At 38.5% G+C, this 25508-nt stretch overlaps 1 protein-coding gene across 2 annotated transcripts in view; it reads left to right on the top strand.

The window, feature by feature from the left end:
* Positions 1 to 25508, top strand: part of LOC5574306 (putative gustatory receptor 28a) — a 41397-nt gene that overhangs the window by 7196 nt on the left and 8693 nt on the right. Inside the window, exon 1 of one of the 2 annotated variants that reach the window (XM_001655037.3) lies at positions 21844 to 22963. The exons of the other annotated variant lie outside the window; for it this stretch is intronic. Coding sequence (XP_001655087.1) covers positions 21902 to 22963 — 1062 coding nt within the window. The 5' untranslated portion in view covers positions 21844 to 21901. Of the gene's footprint in view, positions 1 to 21843; positions 22964 to 25508 lie in introns of those variants that run through there. 2 annotated transcript variants of the gene reach the window in all.

Here is a 25508-nt window from a genome sequence, read left to right as displayed (position 1 = left end):
AAAATCTCCAAAATAATTAAATTTCACACGAATATGGAACAACGATTAGAACGGTCGATTTTTGGAGGTTATCAAAATCAATGATTGTTAGAAATTGGCTGGAAAATTCGACAATTTATATTTTTATTTTCAAAAAATGCTTGTTCTTCGAAAGCATCATCAATCAGAAGCCTGATGGAAAAAATCAAGTTATTTTTGTAACAAAAATTTTACAGATATAATAAAATCATTTTTCCCCTATATTTTTTAGACAAAACTATTTTAAATTTGAACTGATATGAGTAGACTTTTTTGGTTAAAAGTATGTCCTGACGGAAGTCGTAATATAGTATTATAATTGAAAAATAACTTACGCCTTAGAGTTACTTATTAAGTCCCTAAGTCACATTTAAAGCATAATAGAAACACAACTGCTTTATTCTTAGAAGACCTTTCAAAGTACATTGACAATCATCAAAATTGGCAACACTGCTATAATAAAATGGATTTAATTTTTCACATATTAGTTTCATAATATGCTATTTTGAGATTACCAATTGAAATATTCGGAGGAAACCATTTACAATTTGCTGCAGATCGATAAATATGCGTACACGATTTTAAAAGTATGAGACTTTTTAGTAAAACTACCATAAACAGTAAAACTTGTGCTTAGGACTGTGGTTTAAACGCACGATTTGGCTCTCGTTTGCACAAATATAGTTTATTTAGTAAACCAGACCAGTTTTGAACACGCTTTTTACTTTTTTCTTTTGCTGGGAGTGAAAAAATGGTGTATCAGCAAATTTGGCCATAAATGGGTAAATCACTAATGTTACCTCATGTCAGAGAATGGTGGAATATAATAGATTTTTTCAAAGCTATACCTTCAGTAGAATAGTAAAGAATACAAACATACAATTTGTTCCTAAAAATTAGGGTTTTTGTTTTGCGAAAAATAATGTTGAACTTCGACAAACAGCTTTTCTTAGGAGTTTTTGAAAACACTATTTAGCTTTTCAACCAAAAGAATTTTCTAAGATCTTATATTTTCATAGCATTGTAGAATAATAGTTGAACGATGCACAGAAAACCGATTTCGATTTTATCAATAAATAAAGAAGATATAGCATAAACAAAGTGTCCACTTTATAAAATGAACAGTCCTTAGCAGATCTCATATTATTGATCAATAACGGCGCCGGCCAAGACCTTACAGTCAGTTGAGATGGGGAAGGAATGTTAGGGTGTAATGGTTGTTGCTTCCAAAGACCGAGAATAAAGACTGGAAGTGTGTTTATTAGTGGGAAGGAAACTGATCTGGGAGTCACCTTTGGTCGGTGATGCGATCCATGGATAAGGGGAAAAGATACGACTTATACTTAAGACTATTTTTGCATTTTGTCTCGCGGTGTAAAGATATTTTCAAAATGACAAAAAATCAAAGTTCTATTTTAGTCATGACGATAAAACAGAGCTATTTGTGATAAAATTATATTTAATAAAAAAAAGGGTTTGTGCCGACACCTCAAATAACGAACCATGCAAAGTTTGTTTGAAAATTACAAGAACGATAATGATAAAGATTTGACAAAAAATAAAACACTATCCAATCTTCTTAATTTAATGCAGTTCGATGTAAATTAGTGAAATAGTCATGCATATTTTATAAAACAAACCGATTATGACATCTTTAAGAAAACGTTACTCAGTAATGAAAAAGAAAGGTGTATCTATATTACCATTATTTAAAACAGAATAAGGGTTTGTTCCGACACTTGTAGTGACGAACCATCCATAGTTTGTTTGAAAAATACAAAAAGGTAACATTACCTCAATATAAATGTTTAATCATAAGCATGAAACGAGTTCACCAGTTGGCAATCCAACCCCGACCGAACTCGAACAGCCTTTCGCACTCGTACAACGTGAACCGGTCACGATTGACCTTGATTGCACAGGAACATAATCTAAGGACAACGCGCTACCCCACCGCACTGCAAATTGCGCACACCGATGCCACAAAAAGAAAAAAAAAAATAACATTTTGTTTGGGCTTCTCCGAAGCACTGCCCAGCAATTTGCGCGCAAACGGAATAAAAAAAACCGCGACGCGAGAAAAAAACGAACGCGTTTGCTTGGGCTTTTCCGAAACACTCGGTGAAATGATCCTGGTCTTAAAGAAAGATTACAAGCAAAAGGATTCAGCCTGTAAGCAACTAGCAAAAAAAGTATAGTGTGTCATCGACGTTGCCAGTAAGACTGTTCGCCTTAGAAAGGGCCCGCAGAGCACCCCGGCGGCGGCGATCACACTGCTGGTGGCATAGGCCAACTAAGTGACGAACTTCTACATACTTAAGGTGAAGATGTATCGAAGCCAAAGTTCAAATTTTCAAGAGCACGGATCTGGAGAACTAAACACCCGTTTGAGCTGAAAACCTAATCGATTGGTCACCACCAGCTAGTGACCAATCGATTAAGTTTTCAGCTTAAGGTGAATATGAATCGAAGCCAAAGTTCAAATTTTCAAGAGCACGGATCAGGAGAACCAAACATCCGTTCGAGCTGAAAACTTAATCGATTGGTCACCACCAGCTAGTGACCAATCGATTAAGTTTTCAGCTCAAACGGATGTTTGGTTCTCCTGATCCGTGCTCTTGAAAATTTGAACTTTGGCTTCGGTTCATCTTCACCTTAAACGGATGTTTGGTTCTCTAGATCCGTGCTCTTGAAAATTTGAACTTTGGCTTCGATTCATCTTTACCTTAAGGTAGGCTGGTCAGAGTGTGCTTCGAGAAAGGCCATAAGCCGTGGAAATGCAATGGTCTCGACAGAAGTAAGCTGTGCAGAAAATGCTGCACCGAAGGCCATAGGGCAATTTATCAGCTAATCGCAATGTGCCTAATATGTATTGACAGAGTAGACAACAGACACTTAACGGGTGGAACCAAACGTCCTGGCACGAGCGGAATATCAAAGCAGAAGGCCCAAACGCAATGATAGCGGAACGGCAACGGAATGCGGAACCGGTTCGCCTGCAAGAATCACACCATCTCGACTGAGCTGTCAACGAATCAAAGAGAACTAACACTGAACCGACAAGCATGTTACAGTTCATACTGGCGAATCGGTTCCGCTTTCCGTTGCCGTTCCGCTATCATTGCGTTTGGGCCTTGAAGTAACATAGTTGAATTTGAACTACAGCGATACAGCCCAGCAGCTGCTTTGTTAGATAGTCTCGGAAACAAAGATCGCCGTGGTGTTACTATCGGACCCATACCGCATACCAGCCAATAACGGGAACTGGGTGGCGGAAAGGTATCAATAGATAGCAGCTATAGAAATGATAGGACTATACCCAGTCCAAGAAGTAGTCCCTATCTTAAATGACAGTATGGCGATTGCAAAAATTAACGGTATATTCTGTTGTAGCTTTTACGCGCCCCAAGGTAGTCGATTGAGGAATTTTACCACGTATTCTACAGGATGGTAGCCGATTTAGCTAATCGACCAGTAGTGATAATTGATTGCTTTAATGCATGCGATTATCAATGTAACGTTCTGTAGTCCTAACCTCATCTTATGAACACTCTGGACCTAAACGGTGAAGAGCTAGTTGCTGTGATGTCACAAGCATGTGATGCTTCCATGCCGACAAAAAGCCCCTCCCAGAAAGGCCAGGCCACTGGTGTACTGGTGGTGCGAATCAATTGCAAATCTTCGAGCGATCTGCCTTCAGGCTAGACGATGTACGCAAAGAAGCACAAAGAGAAGATCGTGGACCACACGATTCGTGGTACAGCTTTCAGAGAGGGAAAGTTAGCTTTCAAATAGAAAATCAAGAGTCGAAAAGTGGCATACTTTAATAGTCTATGCCAGAGTGCCAATTCGAGTTCGTAGGGAGACGCCTACAGACTGGTAATGGCTAAGACCATGGTGCCATGGCTCGCCAAGATACTTCTCTTCTCTCCGAGCTGCTGCGATCGATAATCGATGTATTCTTGCCACAGCACCCACAAGCCCATGGCCCCCAGCGCCGTCTGCGGCAGATGAAGGAGAAGAAGTGGTGAGGGTGACGAGTGAAGAGCTGACAGAAGTCATGAAATCCATCGCGTCTAACAATTCACCGGGACCCGATGGTATCCCGAATGTTGCCTTAAAAGTGGCAGTGAATGCGGATCACGACATGTTCAGAACCACGACGCCACGCTGCATAGATCAAGGAATCTTCCCGGATGTACGAAAGCCACAGAAATTGATGCTGCTACCAAAGCCGGGGAAACCACCAGGTGACCCGTTGTCGCATAGACCTATCTGTCTACTAGATACGGCGGGCAAGTTGTTGGTTGATTCTCAACAGGACGGCCTATCCAACAACCAGTTTCGATTCAGGACTGGAGGCTATCCAGTCGGTTGTTCAGACAGCTGAGGTGACAATCGAACATAAAAGGAGCGGCATCCTTTACTGCGTTGTTGTCAATCTGGATGTGAAGAATGAATTCAAAAGCGCAAGCCCACGCGCTCTACCGCCTCAAGGTACCGGAGCAGTTGTGTAAGCTTTTAGAAAGCTATTTTGATGGCAGGGTTTTACTATTTGACACAGAGGAGGGACAGAAAAGCGTTAGAATTATCGAGGGAGTACCTCAAGGTTCAATCCTGGCCCGATGTTATGGAGTGCGATGTACGATGACGTACAGAGGCTGCCCCTTTCGACGGGTGTTAAAATTGTTGGCTTCACCGACAACATTACCCTAGTGGTCCATGGAGGAAGTTGAGTTGACAACAGTGCACTCTATCTCCATAGTTGAAGAATGGATGTAGTCTAGAAAACTGGCCCGTCACAAGACTGAGGTAGTGGTGGTCAAAAACCACAAGTACGCGCAATGAGCGCTTATCTCGGTAGGTGATTGCACAATAGAGTCCAAGCGATTCCTTAGGAATCTTGGGATAAAGGTCGACAAGCTCAGCTTCGCTGCCCACGTTGAATATACCTGTAAAATGGCATCTACGGCTTTAGCGGCGCTTTTAAGGCTGATGTCTAACAGCTCTGGTATAATTGCCAGCAAACTAGAATTGCAGCGCCTTTTGCTCGCCGACCAAAGATTAGGCCTGCCGAGACTGGTCCCTTGTAACATTGATTTTAAGTCGGCTAGGAGAAGCAGTTTGACTAGGCTACTTTTGCTACATGTGTTAAGTGCTATATGAATTGGCCCCTCCCGGAAGAAATACCGTAAAGTGGACGGAGAGAATAAAAAACTATGAAGCCAAGGATGATGTCTGTGCATGATATACACCACTTGAGCAATTCAGCGAAAAATGCTCACTTGTTTGCGCATGGGTTTATTACAGTTTTCTCGCACAAAGCAATGATTCTTTGTTTCACTAGCCAAAATTCAACAAATCTGATATTATGAAAAAAGTAAGTTTTCACAAGTTGCAGGCATTTTTTATGATTGAATCATTTTGAACGGCTTGAATATGATTGAATGATTTTTTATGAAAAAACTCAAACGCGTGATTTGAGAGGTAGATCTCCAATGAGTTTGCTCTCGAGGGAGATTTTTTTCTTCATTAACAAGATTTTCGGCCATTAGCCGGTTTATCACGGAAGTCGAGGGAGAACTTACTGATTGAGGTTTGAGTGTGAGTTTGCCACAATGACCACAGTTACACTTAATGTTGTCTAGCAGAAATATGCTAGATAAAATTAAGTGTAACTGTGGTCAGTGTGGCAAACTCACACTCAAACTCTTCTTCTTCTTCTTCTTTCTGGCGTTACGTCCCAACTGGGACAGAGCCTGCTTCTCAGGTTAGTGTTCTTATGAGCACTTCCACGGTTATTAACTGAGAGCTTACTTTGCCAACTGACCATTTTTGCATGTGTATATCGTATGGCAGGTACGAAGATACTCTATGCCCTGGGAGTCGAGAAAATTTCCAACTCCTTCTTTCCTCGACCAGTGGGATTCGAACCCACGACCCTCAGCTTGGTCCTGCTGAATAGCTACGCGTTTACCGCTACGGCTATCTGGGCTCCCACTGGACACTCAAACTCTGCCGATATTGAATACTTTTCCCTATAACTATGATGCTGAATGAGGTGTTCGGTGTCTAATTTTATTTATACTCAGTCGAAACAGTCCACATCTATCAATAATGACAAAGCAATTCAGTGCTATTGATATTTACATTCCAATGATCATTATTTCCACATTATGTCCCTTATTCAATAGGATATTTTGTATCAAGCAAAAGCAACGCGACCTTTGAAGAGTCAGTCAATCTGTGACAAACTACAGGTGAACAGTGTCCTTCGCTCTCACAATGGCATTCACTGGCTGGTTCCGAAAGTTCATCAATCCCTCTAATTTCTTCGAGGCTCAACGACCAATTATACTTTATACTTGTCTTGGCGGCATGACTCCTTTTACAATTGTAAATAGCCGCCTACAGTGCACGCCATTTGGATATGTAAATTCCTTCGTTCAAACCATGATTTTCGTCTTGTGCTACATTGTGACGATTGTCGAACATGAAAGTGTTACAGGATACTTCTTTGATTCTAACATAAGCAACTTCGGTGATTTTTTGCAGACAGCAACCGGTATCGGGGCACTTGTAATGACCTTCTTGTACAGCATTGCCCAGCGCCATAAACTTATTGCGGCATTTCACTCATTGGCCAGAACAGACGAACATCTTGCCGAAATCGGAGTCGAGATAAGCTATAAGAAAACTTTGTTCCGTAATTACATGGTCGTGCTGTTCCAATTAATCGTCCTGTTTTCGTACTTCGCTACAACCATGTCAATTGTGCTGATTTCCGGATTTCCATTCAGTATCACAGCATGGATGTCTTTTATGCTGCCATTTATGATGATCTCTATGATCACTGTACTCTTCGTTTCCTTACTTAATCAAAGCAGATGCCGATTCCAACAGTTGAACAAGGTGTTATGTTTGATGCGAAATAAAACAGTGGACAAGGTGTTGCTCCAGTTTACCAATCAGCATGTGAATGAGCAAGTCAAAATTCAAAACCCATTCGGAGTCTCGTCAGTCTTTTCGGTTAAAACAAACCGTCAGATGCCAAATGTGATAAATCGGGTGGCCAGTATTCAAAGTGAAATTTGTGACGCCTGTGATTGTGTTGAGGACTATTTCAAAGTGCAAATGCTGACGATAGTAGCAATTTCGTTCCTGATTAGCGTTTTCGACTGGTACTACATTTTGGAGACGATATTCACCGATGACCATACCGACTCACGCTTCAGCAGGCTGCAGTTTGTTGCATTTTTCTTGTATCAGGGATTGATGCATGTCATTGTGGTTATAAAGATAGTCATCTTCGCTAGCTTGGCTGTTCAAGAGGTAATGTTAAGAATATAATTGTAAAAAAATATTGCTAACTTCTAACTTAGTTCTAAGTTCTAAGTAATCCTGATATAGCAACCAACAATCCATTCGACCTAAAAATTCATTCTAGGTAATGCAAATTATCCTGACCAACCTTTGTTAGTAACCCATTCGACTTTACGATTCATTAGAACTATCGGCCATTTTCGGCCTAATGACCCTTTCGGCCTAACTGCAGAGTAGTGTTTGATCCTTTGCTCGCGTCGCTTGCTCCTGCGGGGTCGGGTGATGTGAGCAGGATCAATCGTGTTGCGCGTCGCTCGCGCGGCATGAATAAATAGTGGCGTGATTCGCGGATAGGGTCAGTAGTGTTTGATCCTTTGCTCGCGTCGCTTGCTCCGGCGGGGGCGGGTGATGTGAGCAGGATCAATCGTGTTGCGCGTCGCTCGCGCGGCATGAATAAATAGTGGCGTGATTCGCGGATAGGGTCAGTAGTGTTTGATCCTTTGCTCGCGTCGCTTGCTCCTGCGGGGGCGGGTGATGTGAGCAGGATCAATCGTGTTGCGCGTCGCTCGCGCGGCATGAATAAATAGTGGCGTGATTCGCGGATAGGGTCAGTAGTGTTTGATCCTTTGCTCGCGTCGCTTGCTCCTGCGGGGGCGAGTGATGTGAGCAGGATCAATCGTGTTGCGCGTCGCTCGCGCGGCATGAATAAATAGTGGCGTGATTCGCGGATAGGGTCGGTAGTGTTTGATCCTTTGCTCGCGTTGCTTGCTCCTGCGGGGGCGGGTGATGTGAGCAGGATCAATCGTGTTGCGCGTCGCTCGCGCGGCATGAATAAATAGTGGCGTTAAACGGGTTAGGCGTGAATGTATCATGGATCGCATCACCAATCGCTGGTGACTCCCAGATCTTTACCTTATCCCACTAACCCAATATCCTTTCCATGACAACTGTGGAGATGCAGAAGATTCTTCGGTCTCTAGTAACAACGGTTATCTAGCTAACATTCCTTCCCTTCCCCGATGACCGTAAGGACGTGGCCGGCGCCGTTATTGACTTTTAAAATTTGAGCTCTCGATTTGTGCACATTGAAGAATGGTTAGCTAATCCCAAGCCCCATTCATTGATTCCCTGTGCAACTTCGATTGCTCTAGTCAATCACGGAGTAGCAACTACGAATTGTACGGTCATATATGCTCATGCTCATGCTCAATGACCCTTTCGGCCTAACTGCATTTGACCTAACAACATTTGTGGCCTAACATGATAGAACCTCTACGAGCTTTAGCAGTATACGATGAAAAGGCTCTCATGATGTGCTGCAAATCATAATTGTTACAGAGAGCGATAAATAAGAGACTCTCTCAATTTTCTCAGTATTCGATCCCTGACTTGCATAATTTGGGCCCAATCAATCAATAGTGATCCTTTCAAATTCGATATGTTCGAAACCTCATTACGACGTCATGACGATAGCGTAAACTGGGAGATGGATTTTGATAAATGTTACGTCTATTTGTCTGTGATTGAAGTATGGAACGTCCGCATTTGGAATGAGAATGAGATGTAGATTTAACGATAAGCAATTCGTATGCCATCGTTAATCATCATCAAGTAGTTAAACATGATGTTTGGTACAATATCAGATCAAACCACCAGCAACTAGTGAACAAAGCGATTGGCTTTCTCTTAATGATGTAACAAACGATAGCATATATTCATAGAACAATGTCCATGAACTTATTACTCTATTAACGATGAAGTGTAATGTGTGTCCTACCCATAACTGCAAAAGAACAAAAGCAACAGGCACATGTCCCTAATTACTTAGTTATAAGTTTATAACACATCAAATCATAGCCCTCTGCACGCTACATGTGAACTAATGCATCTCTGCTTAACCACGAATGCGCCTATTCCTATGCAGCAAATGTTGAGTGCATGAAATAACATCAGTCGTTTGCAGCACTTGTAAACGAGACGGGAAGAACCACACCTATAATGGTGATACGCAGAAAAACTAAAGCTAACAGTAGCTATACCCGTGCAGTACAACGACATTTTAATGGTTGTGAATTGGTTTGATACACCGGTACGGTAAACTGTGCCCCAAGTACTGATTCTATCGCAAAACGGTATATATTACTGTGTATACACTGCGTATCGGTACCATTTGCAAGGCAAACATTTTTTTCCAACCCACAGTTCCCTTGTAAATGAATCCTGTCAGCGGATCATGAATGGGAAAGGACGACTTAATTTTATGTTGATGCTATCAGTGTTACAACAGCGCGGTGCGTTCTGCATTGAGTGCCGGGCGTCATTAAGAATACATGATGGGTTGGTTGGACAGGGTTTCTCAATGCTCAACAAGTTAGATGTAATCAAATATTTTAGAATGATCGATATAGAAAATTTTGAAGTAAACCAAAAAAAAACAAAGCTTTCCTAAATTTTTAACTCAGCCTCGCATCTAATGCTCCTAACATAACACACGATTTGCATGGAATTCAAATGGAAATGACTTGTTAGGGGTCATACACAAATTACGTCACCCTCCAAGGGGGAGGGATGGTCAAGCCAAGCGTGACAAGCCTTACAAAATTTTCAGAGGACTCATACAGAAAATTTGACATAGGGGAGGGGGGGTAAGTTGTCAAAAAAGTTGGAATTTAGCGTGACATAATTTGTGTACCATCCCTTATAGTGGTTGACCCGTAATAGTGCGAGCACTACACTAATGAAAAAAAAACATGCCATTAGCGAAAGTAACTCTCAGTTTATAATTCATCCAAGCGTAAACATAAAATTGATCTTAGAATATTATTCATTACAAGGATAATAGAAAAAACGCATTTCAGATCCAGCTTACGAGTTCCAAGGCTTTTCAAAATAGGTATGACTGTCTAAAATGACTATTTATGATATTCTGGCTTTAGATGGCAACACTGCTCGATTGTCAGAAAAAGAACATATTATATGTGGATAAATTGAAGTAGTTATTGCATGTAGTACAGTATACCAATGCACAAATATTCTTAAGATGGCAACACTACTTAAAAAGAAAATAGCAACATAACAAAATCGAAGGTTTAACAAGTCATTCATAAATTTCCAGATCTGTTTTTCACGTAGATTGCTAAACTATTTGGTAGCTAACAATACAACTGAAGTAGAACCGATAAAGCACAATATTTCAAATTTATCGTCGTTCAGTTAAGCGTTAGGTGTTATCCATTGTGTTCGGGAAAGCGGACCACAATTTATTTTATTGCTGGCATCAATGGTCAAACGAAACGAATAAAAGCATAATTTCCCTAATTCACAACAAAGTAGCCAAACACCAAAAATTACTGCAAAATTGTCTTCAAAAAATCCTTCTAGAATTCAACCGGGAAACTCTCAGAAGTTTTCTGTGGAATTAATAAAGAGTTTTATCTGAAATTTCATCCCTGGAATTTCTCTTATGATTCCATCTACGGATTACGACTAATTTCTCCTAAATATTTTTCTTATGATTTTTTTATAGCAGATATTATGTTTACTCCTATTGAAACTGTTGTAATAATCTCAAAATTTATTGTTTGAGGTGAAGATGAATCGTAGCCACACCTCATATATTCAAGAGAACAAACCTGGAGAAAAAAAGACACCGACACGTTATTGCTTCCAGTGGACGGTTTGCCCTTTGAAGGAAGCACCACATTTGACAACGGACTAGCATGCAACGCCCAGTGGTACAGTCGAAAAACTCTCCTGACGAAAAGTTTTCCGGACTGAATCGGGAATCGAACCCACACCCCTTGACTCGATGCATCTAAATGCTTGGTAACACTAACCGCACAGCCACGAAACCCACATATTGATATTGTCGGGAAAATTCCTTCTCGATTCTTTTCTTTTTCGAATACCGTTTTGATTCATATTCCGAACACTTAAGGTGAAACATCTCAGAATCCAAAGATGGCCGGCACAATGGCCGACTTGTGCCCCTACTCACGATTTCAAAGGCACAAAACTGGAGAAATTGTTGGCAAACGTTTCTGATCTTCTTATTTTAAGCTTTCTGCTAGTGCACAATGCTAAAATAAAAAGTGCACGGTTGTTGGATGTTTTCTTTGTGAGATTTGTGCTTTTGAAGTTTTAGTGCAATCTTATAAGTTGATTCAAAACTGTTTCACCTTAAGCCCAACAGTTACTTCAGTTGCATCTCATGAACATAAATTAGATGATATTTTTTTAAATTTCCTCGCAAGTTTTGACTGTTAGCTGTTTTGTGTGCCGATAAAAATATTTATTTAAACTTGTTTTGTATTGTTTTCATGTAAAAGTATGGAACAACATTTCTAATCAAATGCCAAACACTGTGTTTATTCTGTCTCATGTTCCGAACACCTTAATTCAAATTCTGAACAGCTCGGATAAATCGAATAAATTTAACAACAGCAAATAAATTTATCTGAACCAGTTTTACTGTCCTTGAACTAGAGAATCAATGGTCGGAAAAAAGTGAAGTTTGGCCAAAACTATTTTTATCGCCTTTATCGATGAAATATGTAATCTGAATATTCTACATTTATAAGGTTTAATCACCGCATGACTTTATTATTATGAAAATTTATTGGCTTTTTTCGGTGAATAACAATACCTATTAGAGTGGTTCAAAAAATCGTTTTTGCTCCACACCGCCCATTCAATCCTAAATCAAATTCTGAGTGTCCTCCTGAAATTTGAGCTCATTCGGATGAAAACTGAGACTGCACAAGCCCTTTGAAGTTTATATGGGAATTACTATGGGAAAAGCAAGCAGATCATTAAATCGGTCATAGTGTTTGCCCATGTGCTCTTGGGGATTAGAACTACATTGATACTGTGAGATACAATAGTCAGCTACAACATTGCCGAAGACCGTTTTTAAATCGGACGCCCCAGTAATTAGTTATTGATTTTTGAGTGAGTTGTAAAACTTTGGCTATAGCAATTGGGCTGTTCTGCGGGCATCACTGGATTTGTGCAGTAAAACATAGTAGCCATGATTTGTGCGTGCTATCTTTCGCGCCAGGTGCAGCAATGTTGCCCGTTCAGAAGTTAAATGAGCACTGCTGAAGAATTTGTGACTGGATATAAATCAATAACTAATTACTGAGGCGTTCGATTTGAAAACGGTCTTCGGCAAAGTTGTAGCTGACTATTGTATCTCACAGTATCAACGTAGTTCTAATCCCCAAGAGCACATGGGCAATCACTATGACCGATTGAATGAACTGCTTGCTTTTCCCATAGTAATTCCCATATAAACTTCAAAGGGCTTGTGCAGTCTCAGTTTTCATCCGAATGAGCTCAAACTTTGAGAGGACACTCAGAATTTGATCTAGAATCAAATGAGCGGTGTGGAGCAAAAACGATTTTTTGAACCACTCTAATACCTATACTCAGAGTGAAAGGGAGTAACGAAAGTAATGAAATGACAAGATGGATAGAATCGCAAGCGAGCGACGAGAGAAAAGAATAGAAGTTGAAAATTTGTTTTAACAGAGGGCCATAGGGTTTCGTTCTACTTCGTCGTAAGAGCTACTATTCGTCGTATCAAACTAAAAATGTTCCACTACGGCGGATATTCCAACTTACCTGCAACATAGATTCATTTTCCAAATGTACAAGTTTCTTCCTGCCCCCGTGGGTGACTTACTTCGCCGGGCACTTATTTTCACTATGGAAAACCTTCGTACTTCTTCACTGAAGGATCTCATCCCAATCACACGCCGTAAAACTTCAATAAATCATTAAATTTTACGGAATTTCCTCAACCGCCGCATATGATTGAGTATGTAAACAAAGTTCTATCCGTCGTACTGAGAAAAAAAAAAGCTTGTGCGCATCAATGTGTGCGCGACGCTCGACGTAAAAATACGATTCCTTTGATTGTGTTGTTTTCGCTGTACTGTGAGCAAATGCCATAATTGTACGGTCAAAAGGAATAAAACATATGAACATGTTTGGGCTGAATTTTGATGACGAACAATTAATTTTAAAAGAAATTGGTATATTCCAATATGCTGTATGAATGGAGGGAGATGCCCGTAGATCTATATAATCTAGTGAAACATTTTATTATAGCGTTGATATATTGTGTTTTAACCACTCAATGCATCACAGTGAGCCGTAAGTTGTGAGACGAATCTGGAAAATGATTGCGACGAAGTTGAAAACGATACGACGGATTGAGAATACGATAAGATGCATTTTCTTTGCATTATTTCTAAAAACAGATCAAGATTTATCAAAATGTTATTGTACAATGCTAAAGCCGTTTTGAGAACGAATTGTTTGGCATCGGTTCGTATCAGCATCATTCACTGCAATACTGGGAAAATTGCAGTTCTCACTGATCAATGCTTAATACGATGGATACTAGCACATCACCCTATGTGTCAACAACACAATCGAAACGACAAATCGTTGCCTAACGTCCTGGTCTTGAACGGCTAGATGTTGTAGTGTTGGTCACTACTAACACTAGACAGGCACAAATTTGTCGCCTCGACCTGTTAACTATATTGTTCGGCGTATGTAACAGTTCTATCGATCGTTGGCATATTTTCGGAGATTGATAAAACAATTTTTCAACTTCTATTCTTTTCTCTCGTCGCTCGCTTGCGATTCTATCCATCTTGTCATTTCATTACTTTCGTTACTCCCTTTCACTCTGAGTATAGGTATTGTTATTCACCGAAAAAGCCAATAAATTTCCATAGGGTGATGTGCTAGTATCCATCGTATTAAGCATTGATCAGTGAGAACTGCAATTTTCCCAGTATTGTAGTGAATGATGCTGACACAATCCGATGCCAAACAATTCTTTCTCAAAACGGCTTTAACATTGTACAATAACATTTTGATAAATCTTGATCTCTTTTTGTAAATAATGCAAAGAAAATGCATCTTACCGTATTCTCAGTCCGTCGTATCGTTTTCAACTCCGTCGCAATCAGTTTCCAGATTCGTCTCACAACTTACGGCTCACTGTGTGTATTGAATGGTTAAAACACAACATATCAACGCTATAATAAAATGTTTTACTAGAATATATAGATCTACTGGCATCTCCCTCCATTCCTTCAGCATGATGGAATATACTAATTTCCTTTAAAATTCATTGTTATCAAAATTCAGCCCAAACATATGAACACAATTCCTTTTGATTGTACAATTATGGCATTTGCTCACAGTACAGCGAAAACAACACAATCAAAGAAACCGTATTTTTACATCGAGCGTCGCGCACACATTGATGCGCACAAGCTTTTTTTCTCAGTACGACGGATTAAACTTTGTTTACATTCTGAATTATACGCGGCGGTTGAGGAAATTTCGTAAAATTTGTTGATTTATTGAAGTTTTACGGCGTGTGATTGGAATGAAATCCTTCAGTGAAGAAGTACGAAGGTTTTCCATAGTGAAAATAAGTGCCCGGCGAAGTAAGTCACCTACGGGGGCGGGAAGAAACTTGCGTTGGAAAGTGGTGTGGCTCAGTCGATCGCTAAGAATTTCTCTCAAATCGTGTTCGTCCATGCGATTTCGGTGGAAAAGTGCAAAATGGATAATTGAACTGAAGTTATTTACCAAAATACAGTAGTTTTAATGCATTTTTGGTGTACAAGTGTACAAACCATAACAGCTTTTACAAAATTACACTTGGATAATGAATCTATGTTGCAGGTAAGTTTGAGTATCCGCCGTAGTGGAACATTTAAAGGTTGACAGGACGAATAGTAGCGCTTACGACGAAGAAGAACAAAACCCTAATAGTAATCTGAATATGTTCACTGAGAACAGCGTTGCGGTTGAAAATACTACACGCAGCGAACTGGACTATCGAATTTCATACATTTTGCCTTATGAAAGGTGGAACGATTATTGCAATACGAACGCCTTATGTATCGTTTTAGAACCACTCGATAGGCGCGTGGTGTACGCTCGGACCTGTAGATCGCAAGGTTCTTGGTTCGATTCCAGGTTGCCGCGTAAACGTTTTTTGTTTTCAAATTCTGGTTTCATAAGGCAAATTTATGAATTTCAACCCGATTTCTTGTGGCGAATTTTCATAAGGGATTCCTATGTTTATCGATAGTCCATTTGCCTGAGTGTATATCAGAGGGTTAAATTAAATACACAACGCCACTTGACTTGTGCAGACTAAATTCGCATTTATTTCGAAAAGTTCTCGCATAATTTGTGATCTCGCCCTAAAAGGCATTGGTAACCGAGTGTGTAACTTGTTGTTACCGAGTAAAAGAATGGATTTAAACGTTATTCAATTATGCTACGATGGAGAGCAGATCGTCCTCTATCTCCCTGTGGAGATAGTTTTTATCCTTTTCCACCCATTTGCTTAGAATCAAGGAGCTACACACTCGGTTACCAATGGCTTTTAGGGCGAGATCACAGGTTAGGCAGCGTTCATTTATTACTTAAAGTTAAAATTTGAAATTTTTGACCCCCTCCCCCCCTCCGTAAAGCTTTTTGTATGACAAATTTAAAATTTTTGTATGAGCCGTAACGCTAGAGCCTACACCCCCCTCCCCCTAGAGCGTTACATAAATGCTTTTTGATGTGCAATATTCTAAATGGCGGCGACATGACGCGACAAGAGTTGTTTTTCATATTTAAAATCATCAAAATTACTAAAGTGTAATATTGAATAGTATTAAAACTTCAACCAAATATGTTTTTCCATCCTCATGCTCGATAAAAGTGTTGAACCATAAGCTTTCAGATAGTGGGTAACTTTGGGGAAATATTGCATTCCTAAATTATAAATTTTGTGCTTTATTTTATAGTTACATTTTTGACTTCAGCCGGTTTGCCGTCATAAATGTAATAGAAATTTAAATTTTAGTTCAATTTCAGTTAAGGATCATAATAATATAACACATGAGGTTTATTTTAAAATTAAAAAAATCATAAAAATCTCAAAAAAGTTTTTGGTAGTTTTGGCCGCCCCTTTATATGGAGCCCGACCATAGTGCCGAGGTCTAAAATATAATGAAATATGTTTAAATTGAATTGCAATTGACTGCCATTTTCTTGTAATTTGATGACATATTTCAGCGATGCATTTCAACCACATTGCCATACAAAAACCGAGTGTTCGAATTATAAGTCTGTCCGGAATTTGAGACAAAACGGTAATTTCCTCTATCTGAAATTTATTGAGGAATTTCTGGTAAATTGTATACAGGATAGGGTATAAGCACCGGTTTTGGTCATCATAAAAGAAAATATCTAAAAAAAAAAACAAATATTCGGAAAGCCCTGCTGTACTGCAATTGCGCCAAATGAAAGCTTGCAATCCATATTGCGAATCTTTACTCAAATCGGCAGACTGTTCAACAAGTTGCGCGCCGGTGACCCATGCGCCGAGTTGTGTGCCAGCAAAAAAAAATAATAATGAAATGCCAAAATATATCGCCAAGGGAGTGAATCACTTTTAGGGCTCGAGGCCAGAACTAGACAGCGAGCATAATATGTTTAATCGATAAAAAAACAAAATGTTCGTAACTTCTTGTTGTCAAGTTGCAAGCGATTCAAATCGTTTTGACTGAATCGTTTTGTAATTGCCTTAATTTTTTTTTTGTAATTACCCACAAAATATTTTTAATAAATGTCCAATTCTATAAAGAATTCCATCAAGGTTTTGTTCCGGATTTTTATTGTGATTTTTTTTTTTGCATAATACAGTAATTTCTCGATTATATCACGAATCCAAAATTTTTTGGTGTGATATAATGCATTTTCTGCCATATAATTTTCATCAAAATTTGAGCTTTATGTTGTGGAATTAGATGGGTCAAATAGATATATATGAAATTATCTTTCTATGTAAAATGTATTAACTTCATACAATTATTGTGGCGTGATAAAATTGAACAGAAAATCGTGCTAATGTCGAGAGTGATATATTGAAGCGATATTAAAACGAGCAGTGATAAAATCGAGAAACTACTGTATATTCTAGGTATCAACTTGTGTTGCAAGAAATCAGAATGATTCTGCATTTATATATGGAGCATTGTTTACCACTCGAGAACAGAATTTTTTTTTTTTTTCAAAAGACACTACACGTTAATGCTTCCAGTGGGCTATTTGCCTTTTGAAGGAAGCACCACACTAGACAACGGACTAGCATGCAACGCCCAGTGGCACAGTCGGAAAACATTCCTCTCGAAAAGTTTTTCGGACTGAGACGGGAATCGAACCCACACTCCTCAGCACGATGTGGCTAAATGCCTCGGTCACACTAACCACACGGCTACGGAGCCCACAACTATTTAATCAAATAACAACAGTGTTGCAACTTACTTTTGTATCAATATGTACCGTGCACCCCCGCTAATTTGAACGGTGCCTCATGCAAATGATCGGGGTTCATTTTGAATTTAAACTTCTAGTAACCCTAATCACAACGAAAAAACCTATTCATGTTTTCTCCCGATTGTTTTCGCGAGACCTGTTCACAAATTTCATACCGCTGGTGTCTTCAAAATGTTACAGACAATATAAAATTTGTAAAACATCCATACAAAAAGTGTTACAAGGGATGGGTGGGTACAGTGCCGTAGCGTGCGGTTGGCCAGGTTGGCCCCCGCCAAGGGCGCCGGCCTGTGGGGGGCGCCAAAATGCGTCAAGCATAATTATGCTGAATTTTGAAAAAGATTTATTAAATAAGGCCGCCTCTTAAGTCACAATTTCAAAAGAAATTCCTTAACGTAATAACGGAAAAGTTAAACAGTGCCTGAATTGCTTCCAAAGACTATTTTACATTTTGAATGATTTCTATACATTTATTTCAAAATTTAACATTATAATTATTTTCTAAATCTCTAAGTGATCTTGAGAAGAAATAATGAAGCATCCAAATACACTTGATGATGATTCAAATTAAACACAACAAAAAAAACAAACAAACATTCTATTGAGCATGATTTTTTTTGAAGACAATCTCACTGTATCACAAATTAAATTCTCACAAAAACCTGAAGGAAACTCATAGAATCTTTCACAGGGTTAACAGAGTACGGTACATAATTGTAACAGAAAATCCTGAACATTTCACATGACGCAAGGTGTGTTTTTGACGGATTTCCTTTGTAAACTTCTTTACAGTTGGGCAAAACATTAAAAAATCACAACCTGGAAAACCCATAATCCTGAACAACATTTTCAGTGAACAACAAACATTTTGTGTCAGTGAACAACAAACATGAGTATGAACAAAGTATTTATTACTGGAGAAGATTTAGTAATAACCAATTTTAGATGACATTACAATATCATTTCTGAATTGCAAAAAATCGTTATGAATTCTGTGCTTGTTTCAAAGTGCCTTTTATCAATGATTAAATCAATTTCCTATTTTCCGTGTTACTATTTGGGAATTTAAATTATAAATTTCACTAAAAAAAAAGTTTTTTTAATTAAATATTTTCAAAACATTTGAAGAATTTGTTTCTATTTTTCGGAAAAATCTTGGCAAAACAAGTAAAACAATGTTTTCTGGAGGAGTTGTTGAGCAAAATTATTATAACATATCTAAAAGCCTCTGCATTTTTCTAAGCAAATAAAATATATTTAGCACATTGTATCCAACAGAGTAAAAAATCAACTAAATGGTTCAGCGATTTCAAGAAGAATTTCATTAATGCTAAGCTCACCATTTTCTGCAGATGCGTCTCAAGAATAATAATGTTCTTATGAGTTACTTCAAAACATCTTTCAGATAATTTTGAACAGTTCTCAAGAAAATCTGTCTTGTACAATGTACAATGTACATCGTCTATTGATATTCTCCAATATTTTAATTTTATATAAATTAGTAAATACTTAAGTCTCAGCATGATACTTTTTATGGTTTCGATAACACTTTTATACCGTAGTCCTTCAAGTATTTTAAAAATAATTAATGACAATTGACTAGTTTCCCGAGAACCATGCTGCTGAAGCTGTAACTCAGGCATATACACGGTAAACATAAAACTGGATTACTTTATAGATACAATTAAAGTTGATTTAAAGGGGAAAGGGCCCCTCTAGAGTCATATTGGTGTTATAATTTATGATATTAACACAAATATCTTTGCCATATGAGCCTTTGAGTTTCCTTTTGTTTTGTAATGTTATATAAAAAGATGAAGAGGTCTTGTGCCTCCTTGAGAAAAATTTTGAATGGAAATCAAAGGGGCTAAACCTCTTTCAAAATTTCGTCTAAACTCTAAATTCCTTACAACTGTAGTTATATACAGTAAAACCTCCATGAGTCGATGTTCCATTACTCGATATTGACTCATGGAACCATATTAAAAATCAATTTTCATGATTACTATGATGGTCCCCTTAAACGGCTTTCCATAGCATTGCTGCTCCATGACTCGATATTGCCATGAGTCGATGGTCCCTTCAATATCGACCCATGGAGGGTTGACTGTAGTACAGTACTAGCTTTATGTGCACTGCTTGTATGCATAAATTACAGCTTGAGTAGCATGGTTACTTGGGATGTTTTACGTAAACGGTAATCACATACAAACTCGCATCATGAAAACTAAATTGGCTTGGGGGCGCCAAAAATGAGGTTTGCCAAGGGCGCCGTGAGGCCACGCTACGGCTCTGGGTGGGTATCAAAAATACTATTTTTTGGCGTTATGAAACTTGTGAATGAACCCTTAGTTCCTTCAAAGTTTTAGTGCAATCTTAGAGGATATATTCAAAACTGTTTCACCTTAAAAGAAGTAGTTGCAATCTTGTAGAAGCCATCCTTCATTGACAACCGAGAAATCTTAAATAGCCGTACTTCTGCATTTTCAAGGCAGTTATGCATCCAAGATGCGTTAGTAAGACAATAAGCAGCTTCAATGCTGTAAACAGTCTACTGCGTGACTTATTCAAGCTTTTATTAATAACTTGAGTAGGGGTAACACCCACGGCTTCAAAGCTAAACCATGCTAAAGATGTCTGGATTCGATTCGTGGACGGTTCAGGATCTTTCTTTATTAGAAATATCCACATTTGACTAACCTGAGCATAGAGTATCATCGTACCTGCCACAAGATACACTAACTAATTGCAACATTAGCAAAGAAGCGTTCAGTAAATAACTGTGAAAGTGCTCTTCGAACATTGGCTCTGCTTCAGTGTGGTCGAAATGCTTAAATTAAAGAAGTGAATCCGATACTCAAGATCAAATAAAGCAGTGTTGCCATCTAACAAAAAAAAATAGAATCATGATTGATAAGGCTACATTTTAGTCCAATTAATGTTTGCTCTACAGATATGATTGCTACCTTTCATCAGGTCTGAAATGTACAGATTACTTTGAGTCTTCATATTCTCTCTAACTTTGCTTAAGATAAAAATTCGGTATTTCTCAGCTGATATCATATATTACACTTTTCCGGTTTATCTGGGCAGTTTTGACAATTACTATTATATTTGTGCTTTACTTAACATTTTTGGAATTTCATCTATATTTCCATAACTTTCGAAAATTCCGAATTTGTCGTCTTACAGTTGTATCACACCCGAACTACACTTGTTCGTCGTTCAATGTTTTTATCGAGTAATACAGTAATGACCCAATTTTGTCAGCCCCCGATTTTGTCTACCCCTGATTTTAGCACCCTTTTTGACCCGATTTTGTCTATCCCCGATTTTAGCAACCTTTTTTCCCGACCAGCCTAAAATTTACATTTATTTAAATCAGAGAAAGCACGTCAATACTGGTAATATTGGGTGCAAAAAGTAAATTATACAATGTACTATACAAATGTTGATTTGACAGCTGCTACGCATTAATTCGACTTACTTTGTACGAGTGTACGGCGTACGGGACGAAATAAAATGTACGAATGAACTCAGAAAAAAAAAGCGTTCTATGCTAATAAACTCTTCAGTCCGACGATTTTATCCACAGTGTTTTGCGGGTTTGATGTAATTTGTATGAATAAACGAGTCATTACGTGAATTTTTATGCGACTTCTGGTTGTCTGGGTTGTGCACATTAAGAATGATAATCACAAGCCCATTCATTGAATCTCTGTGCAACTTCGATTGTTCTGATCAATCTCGGAATAGAAAGTACGAATTGGATGGTCATCTATGCTCATGTTCTAATGCAACAGTGTTATTGTTATAAATAGGTTCTATCCCGTTAGGACGGAAAAGGTCTTCAAGTTTTTTTTTAATTTGTGCTGATTTTTGAAAGATTAAAACAGTCGTAAAATAATCATCGTAAAAAGAAATTGAAATACAACACATTGAAACAGGAGATTTTTTTCACAACCCGAAATCTAATAATCATGAAACGAGATAAATCATGAATTGCACAAATGTGATATAAATAAAATATGTTAATACCGGGTTGATCTGATTGAAACGTTGAGAACCCATTGAAGGATACTGAATCAAACGAGCAATCAACAGCCTTTCAGTGTCAGTGCTTTCGTGGCAACCGGTGGATGAAGTTTGTAGTTTCAAGCGGCAAGTGCCTTCCCCTAGAAGTGACGAAATGGCATCGAGTCATTGGTTCCGGGATTGTATCAACCCAAAGAACTTCTACGCAGCACAGGCCCCAGTTCTGAAGGCAACTTTCATCGGTGGATTGACGCCGTTCACCGTTGTAAACCGGAGACGCCACGATTCCGCTCTGGAGTGCACCATTTTTGGATACGTTAACTCCTTCATACACGCTGCCACATTCTGCACGTGCTACGTAATTACGCTGGTGAAGCATGAAAGCGTTACTGCACATTTCTTCGACTCGGAAATAAGTACCCTTGGAGATATCCTACAGATCATAGTTGGACTGGTGGCACTTATAATGACCTTTGGATACAGTGTCTTTCGTAGACAAACGGTCATCGATGCATTCCATGCCTTGGCCAGAACCGATCTGCATTTTAAAGAGATTGGTGTTGAAACCGACTACAAAAGTACACTCTTTTACAACTATGGATTGCTATTCATCCAGATAACCGTTAATTTAGCGTACATTACTATATCAATTGCTATCGTAACCAGCTCTGGAGTATTCATCTGTGGCACCACTTGGGCAGCGTTTTTCCTACCGTTCATGATGATGACAATGATCACTTCTCTTTTTGTCTGCATCGTAAACCAGAGCAAACATCGATTCTATTTGCTGAACAAAATTCTCAGATCGCTTCAAGAAATCAGTGTAGACAAGCGACGTCTTTCCTTTGATGAGAAGCAAAACGAAGTGAAGATTGTGAAAATTCAAAAACCACTGAACATATCGTCGGTTTTCTCCAACACCAATCGTTATATGCCGGATGTTATCAACCAAGTGGCCAGCATCCAGAGTGAAATCAGCGACGCTTGTGATCATGTCGAGGATTATTTCAAAGTGCAAATGTTAACTATTGTAACAATTTCGTTTCTCATTAGTGTATTTGATTCGTACTACATTTTGGAAACTATATTCACCAATGATTCGACCGATACACCTTTCACGAAGGTGCAGTTCGTGACCTTCTTCTTCTGTCAAGGATTTATCCACGTGGTTGGAGTACTGAATATAGTCTATGTCAATAGTTTGACCATACATGAGGTAAGGATGTACTTGGTAATGATATGTATAATTATTGTTTCCATTGGTAATTATTTATAAAGTTCAAATTAAGAAACATGAGCCTCAAGTTTTGAAATGAAAACTGAGTTTAACTTTTCCCCTTTATCCTATTCTTTCCTGGAAATGGTTGTTACCCCTATTTTCGGTCCAACCACGAGTTTTACGGTGCTCCATAGCTAAAACAATAGTTGAGAAGCAATCAAAGAATTCGGCTCCATAATGCCTTATACCACATGAGCCTATTAAATAAATAAGTAAGTAATTCCGAATAAAGTTTAATCACGGTTAGTATCTCAGAGATACCCACCAAATGAAAGCTTGGACCCTCCCCTTTCATTTGGTACAAAAACGAAAATGTTTTATCAGGCAGCCTAGAATGATTTGAAAACTAATTCAAGAAAATACCATTTTTTATAATTTTCACCCAAAATATTTATAGAATGGTGCTCAATTAGCAGTAGCGGTAAACGCGCAGCTATTCAGTAAAACTAAGCTGAGAGTCGTGGGTTTGATTTCCACCGGTCGAGAAGCTTTTCGTAAACGAAATTTTCTCAACTTTCCAGGGAATAAAGTATTTTTGTACATTGTAATTTTGGATTTTCACGCCAAACAATTATCTATCTCAAAAAATTGATAATATTTTCACGAAAATATGCTCCAGCGAGTATTACTTTGAAAGTTCTTACAAGGATTCTCAAAGATATTATTTATTGGATATTTCAAAGATTTTTTTGGACACCCTTTACGACTTCCATTTAGATTTTTTTCGAAAATTTTCCGGAAATGATTCCTTGAATTTCTCTATCGTTTCATCCTATAATTTCTCCTCAAATATTTGGCAGGAGTTTATCGTCCACATCCAAGTTTCTAGCAACCTTCAAAGATTGTTTCCAAAATTTTAATTAATTAAAGCACGGTTTTCCAGGCATTTATCTTGTATTTGTTTTATAAATTCCTTCTAAAATAATTCCAGGGATTCCATAAAGAGACTTGCCCAAGATTAAATGTTTGAGGTTATGGCTTTCAGTCTTAAATAAAACTCAAAAACGGATTTTTGCTTACATCCGACGTTTCGGACACATGTATTGTGCCTTTTTCAAGGATTAGCTGTGTTCCGTTTTATCGTTTGCCCACAGCATAGGCAACATTTGTCCAACAGAATAAAACGAATTACCCGTTCGGGTACTATACGGGAGTAGAAATCCGAAAACGATCCGGGTCGCAGAACTGAAAACGCAGTTGCCTGTTTTGGCGCCACTTTTACGTTAGTTTTATTTAAGACTGAAAGCCATAACCTCAAACATCAACATAACAGTCGTACCTCCAAGCAAGATTATATGTTTAGTTCTTCAGGGAATTATTCTGAAGATTCTTCTATGCATTTATACAGATATCCCTCTGATAATTTTAGCAAATCCTAAAATTCAGTAAATCAAACATATACTTTGAAGGTCCAAAATGTGTTGGGGTGTCAAAAAAGTGAAAACAGTGCTTCATAACTGAACTACTTTCGAAGTATTTTGGACTATTTTTCTCTACATTTTGTCATGTTCATTGACTTGACTACGCTGTGTAAATAAATTGGTAGATTGGTACAAAAACCCCAATTTCTTCCTTAGGGGTCCAAAATAAGACCATGTGTTAAAAAATTCCTTCAAAATAATCTGCTCTGCGCTCCTTTTTTCAACAGTTCTTGACTTATATATGTATTAAAAGGTAAAATTGACCTTCAATCTATTTCACGTAAAGACTCTTCTCGATTTGGGTCGATTTCGCAAATGATGTCGTTAGATATAACCACATATAACAATATATCATTGAAGCGCTCAAAAGGGCGTTGAATTATTATGGAAAGCAAATTAAAAGTGTTTTTTATATACCCATTTTTGATCCAAAAAAGATTGTCAATACTAAAAACGAACTTTCGTATGAGATGAACCAGCTGTAGTGGTTAGGGTAATAATGTTGAATAAAATGGTATGATTTAGTTGAGTGTGTATACAATCGAAGTTAAAGCACAGACAAACAGACGTCACACTCTCATCACTGGCCATCGACCACCTTTTTAACGGTCGGTTCAAAAATATGGTAGGTGGCCGATTCACCACCCGCAGCGTTCGCATCGTTTTTGTTCGCGTTTGACGTTTGCACACTACCGCCATCTATTGGCCTATCGGCCAAGCACACCGATTTTAGCATTGGGCGTACATGTCCTCGTGATTATGATTTTGATCGACATTTGTTCTAAGTGTTACGTCTGTTTGTCTGTGGTTAAAGGTTCGATTCGAGTTTTAATCGGAACAACATGAGTGAACAAGAGAAACACGAAAAATTGAACGAAGGCTTACTTACGATTGAAGCGAGCCCAATACAGAAAAACGAATGGATCATTAAAATAACAAAAACGGCCGCTATGGAAAGCATAGATAGCGCCACCGTAGTCTTGTGTGTTTTACAGAACAGCAATGCTGTCACAATGTTAAATTCGATATACAGTGGCGCCTTTGTTTTGATGTGGTGAGCG

Source organism: Aedes aegypti, chromosome 2, assembly GCF_002204515.2.
Source record: "Aedes aegypti strain LVP_AGWG chromosome 2, AaegL5.0 Primary Assembly, whole genome shotgun sequence".
NCBI classification, from domain to species: Eukaryota; Metazoa; Arthropoda; class Insecta; order Diptera; family Culicidae; genus Aedes; species Aedes aegypti.
This window is presented reverse-complemented; position numbering and strand designations above follow the sequence as displayed.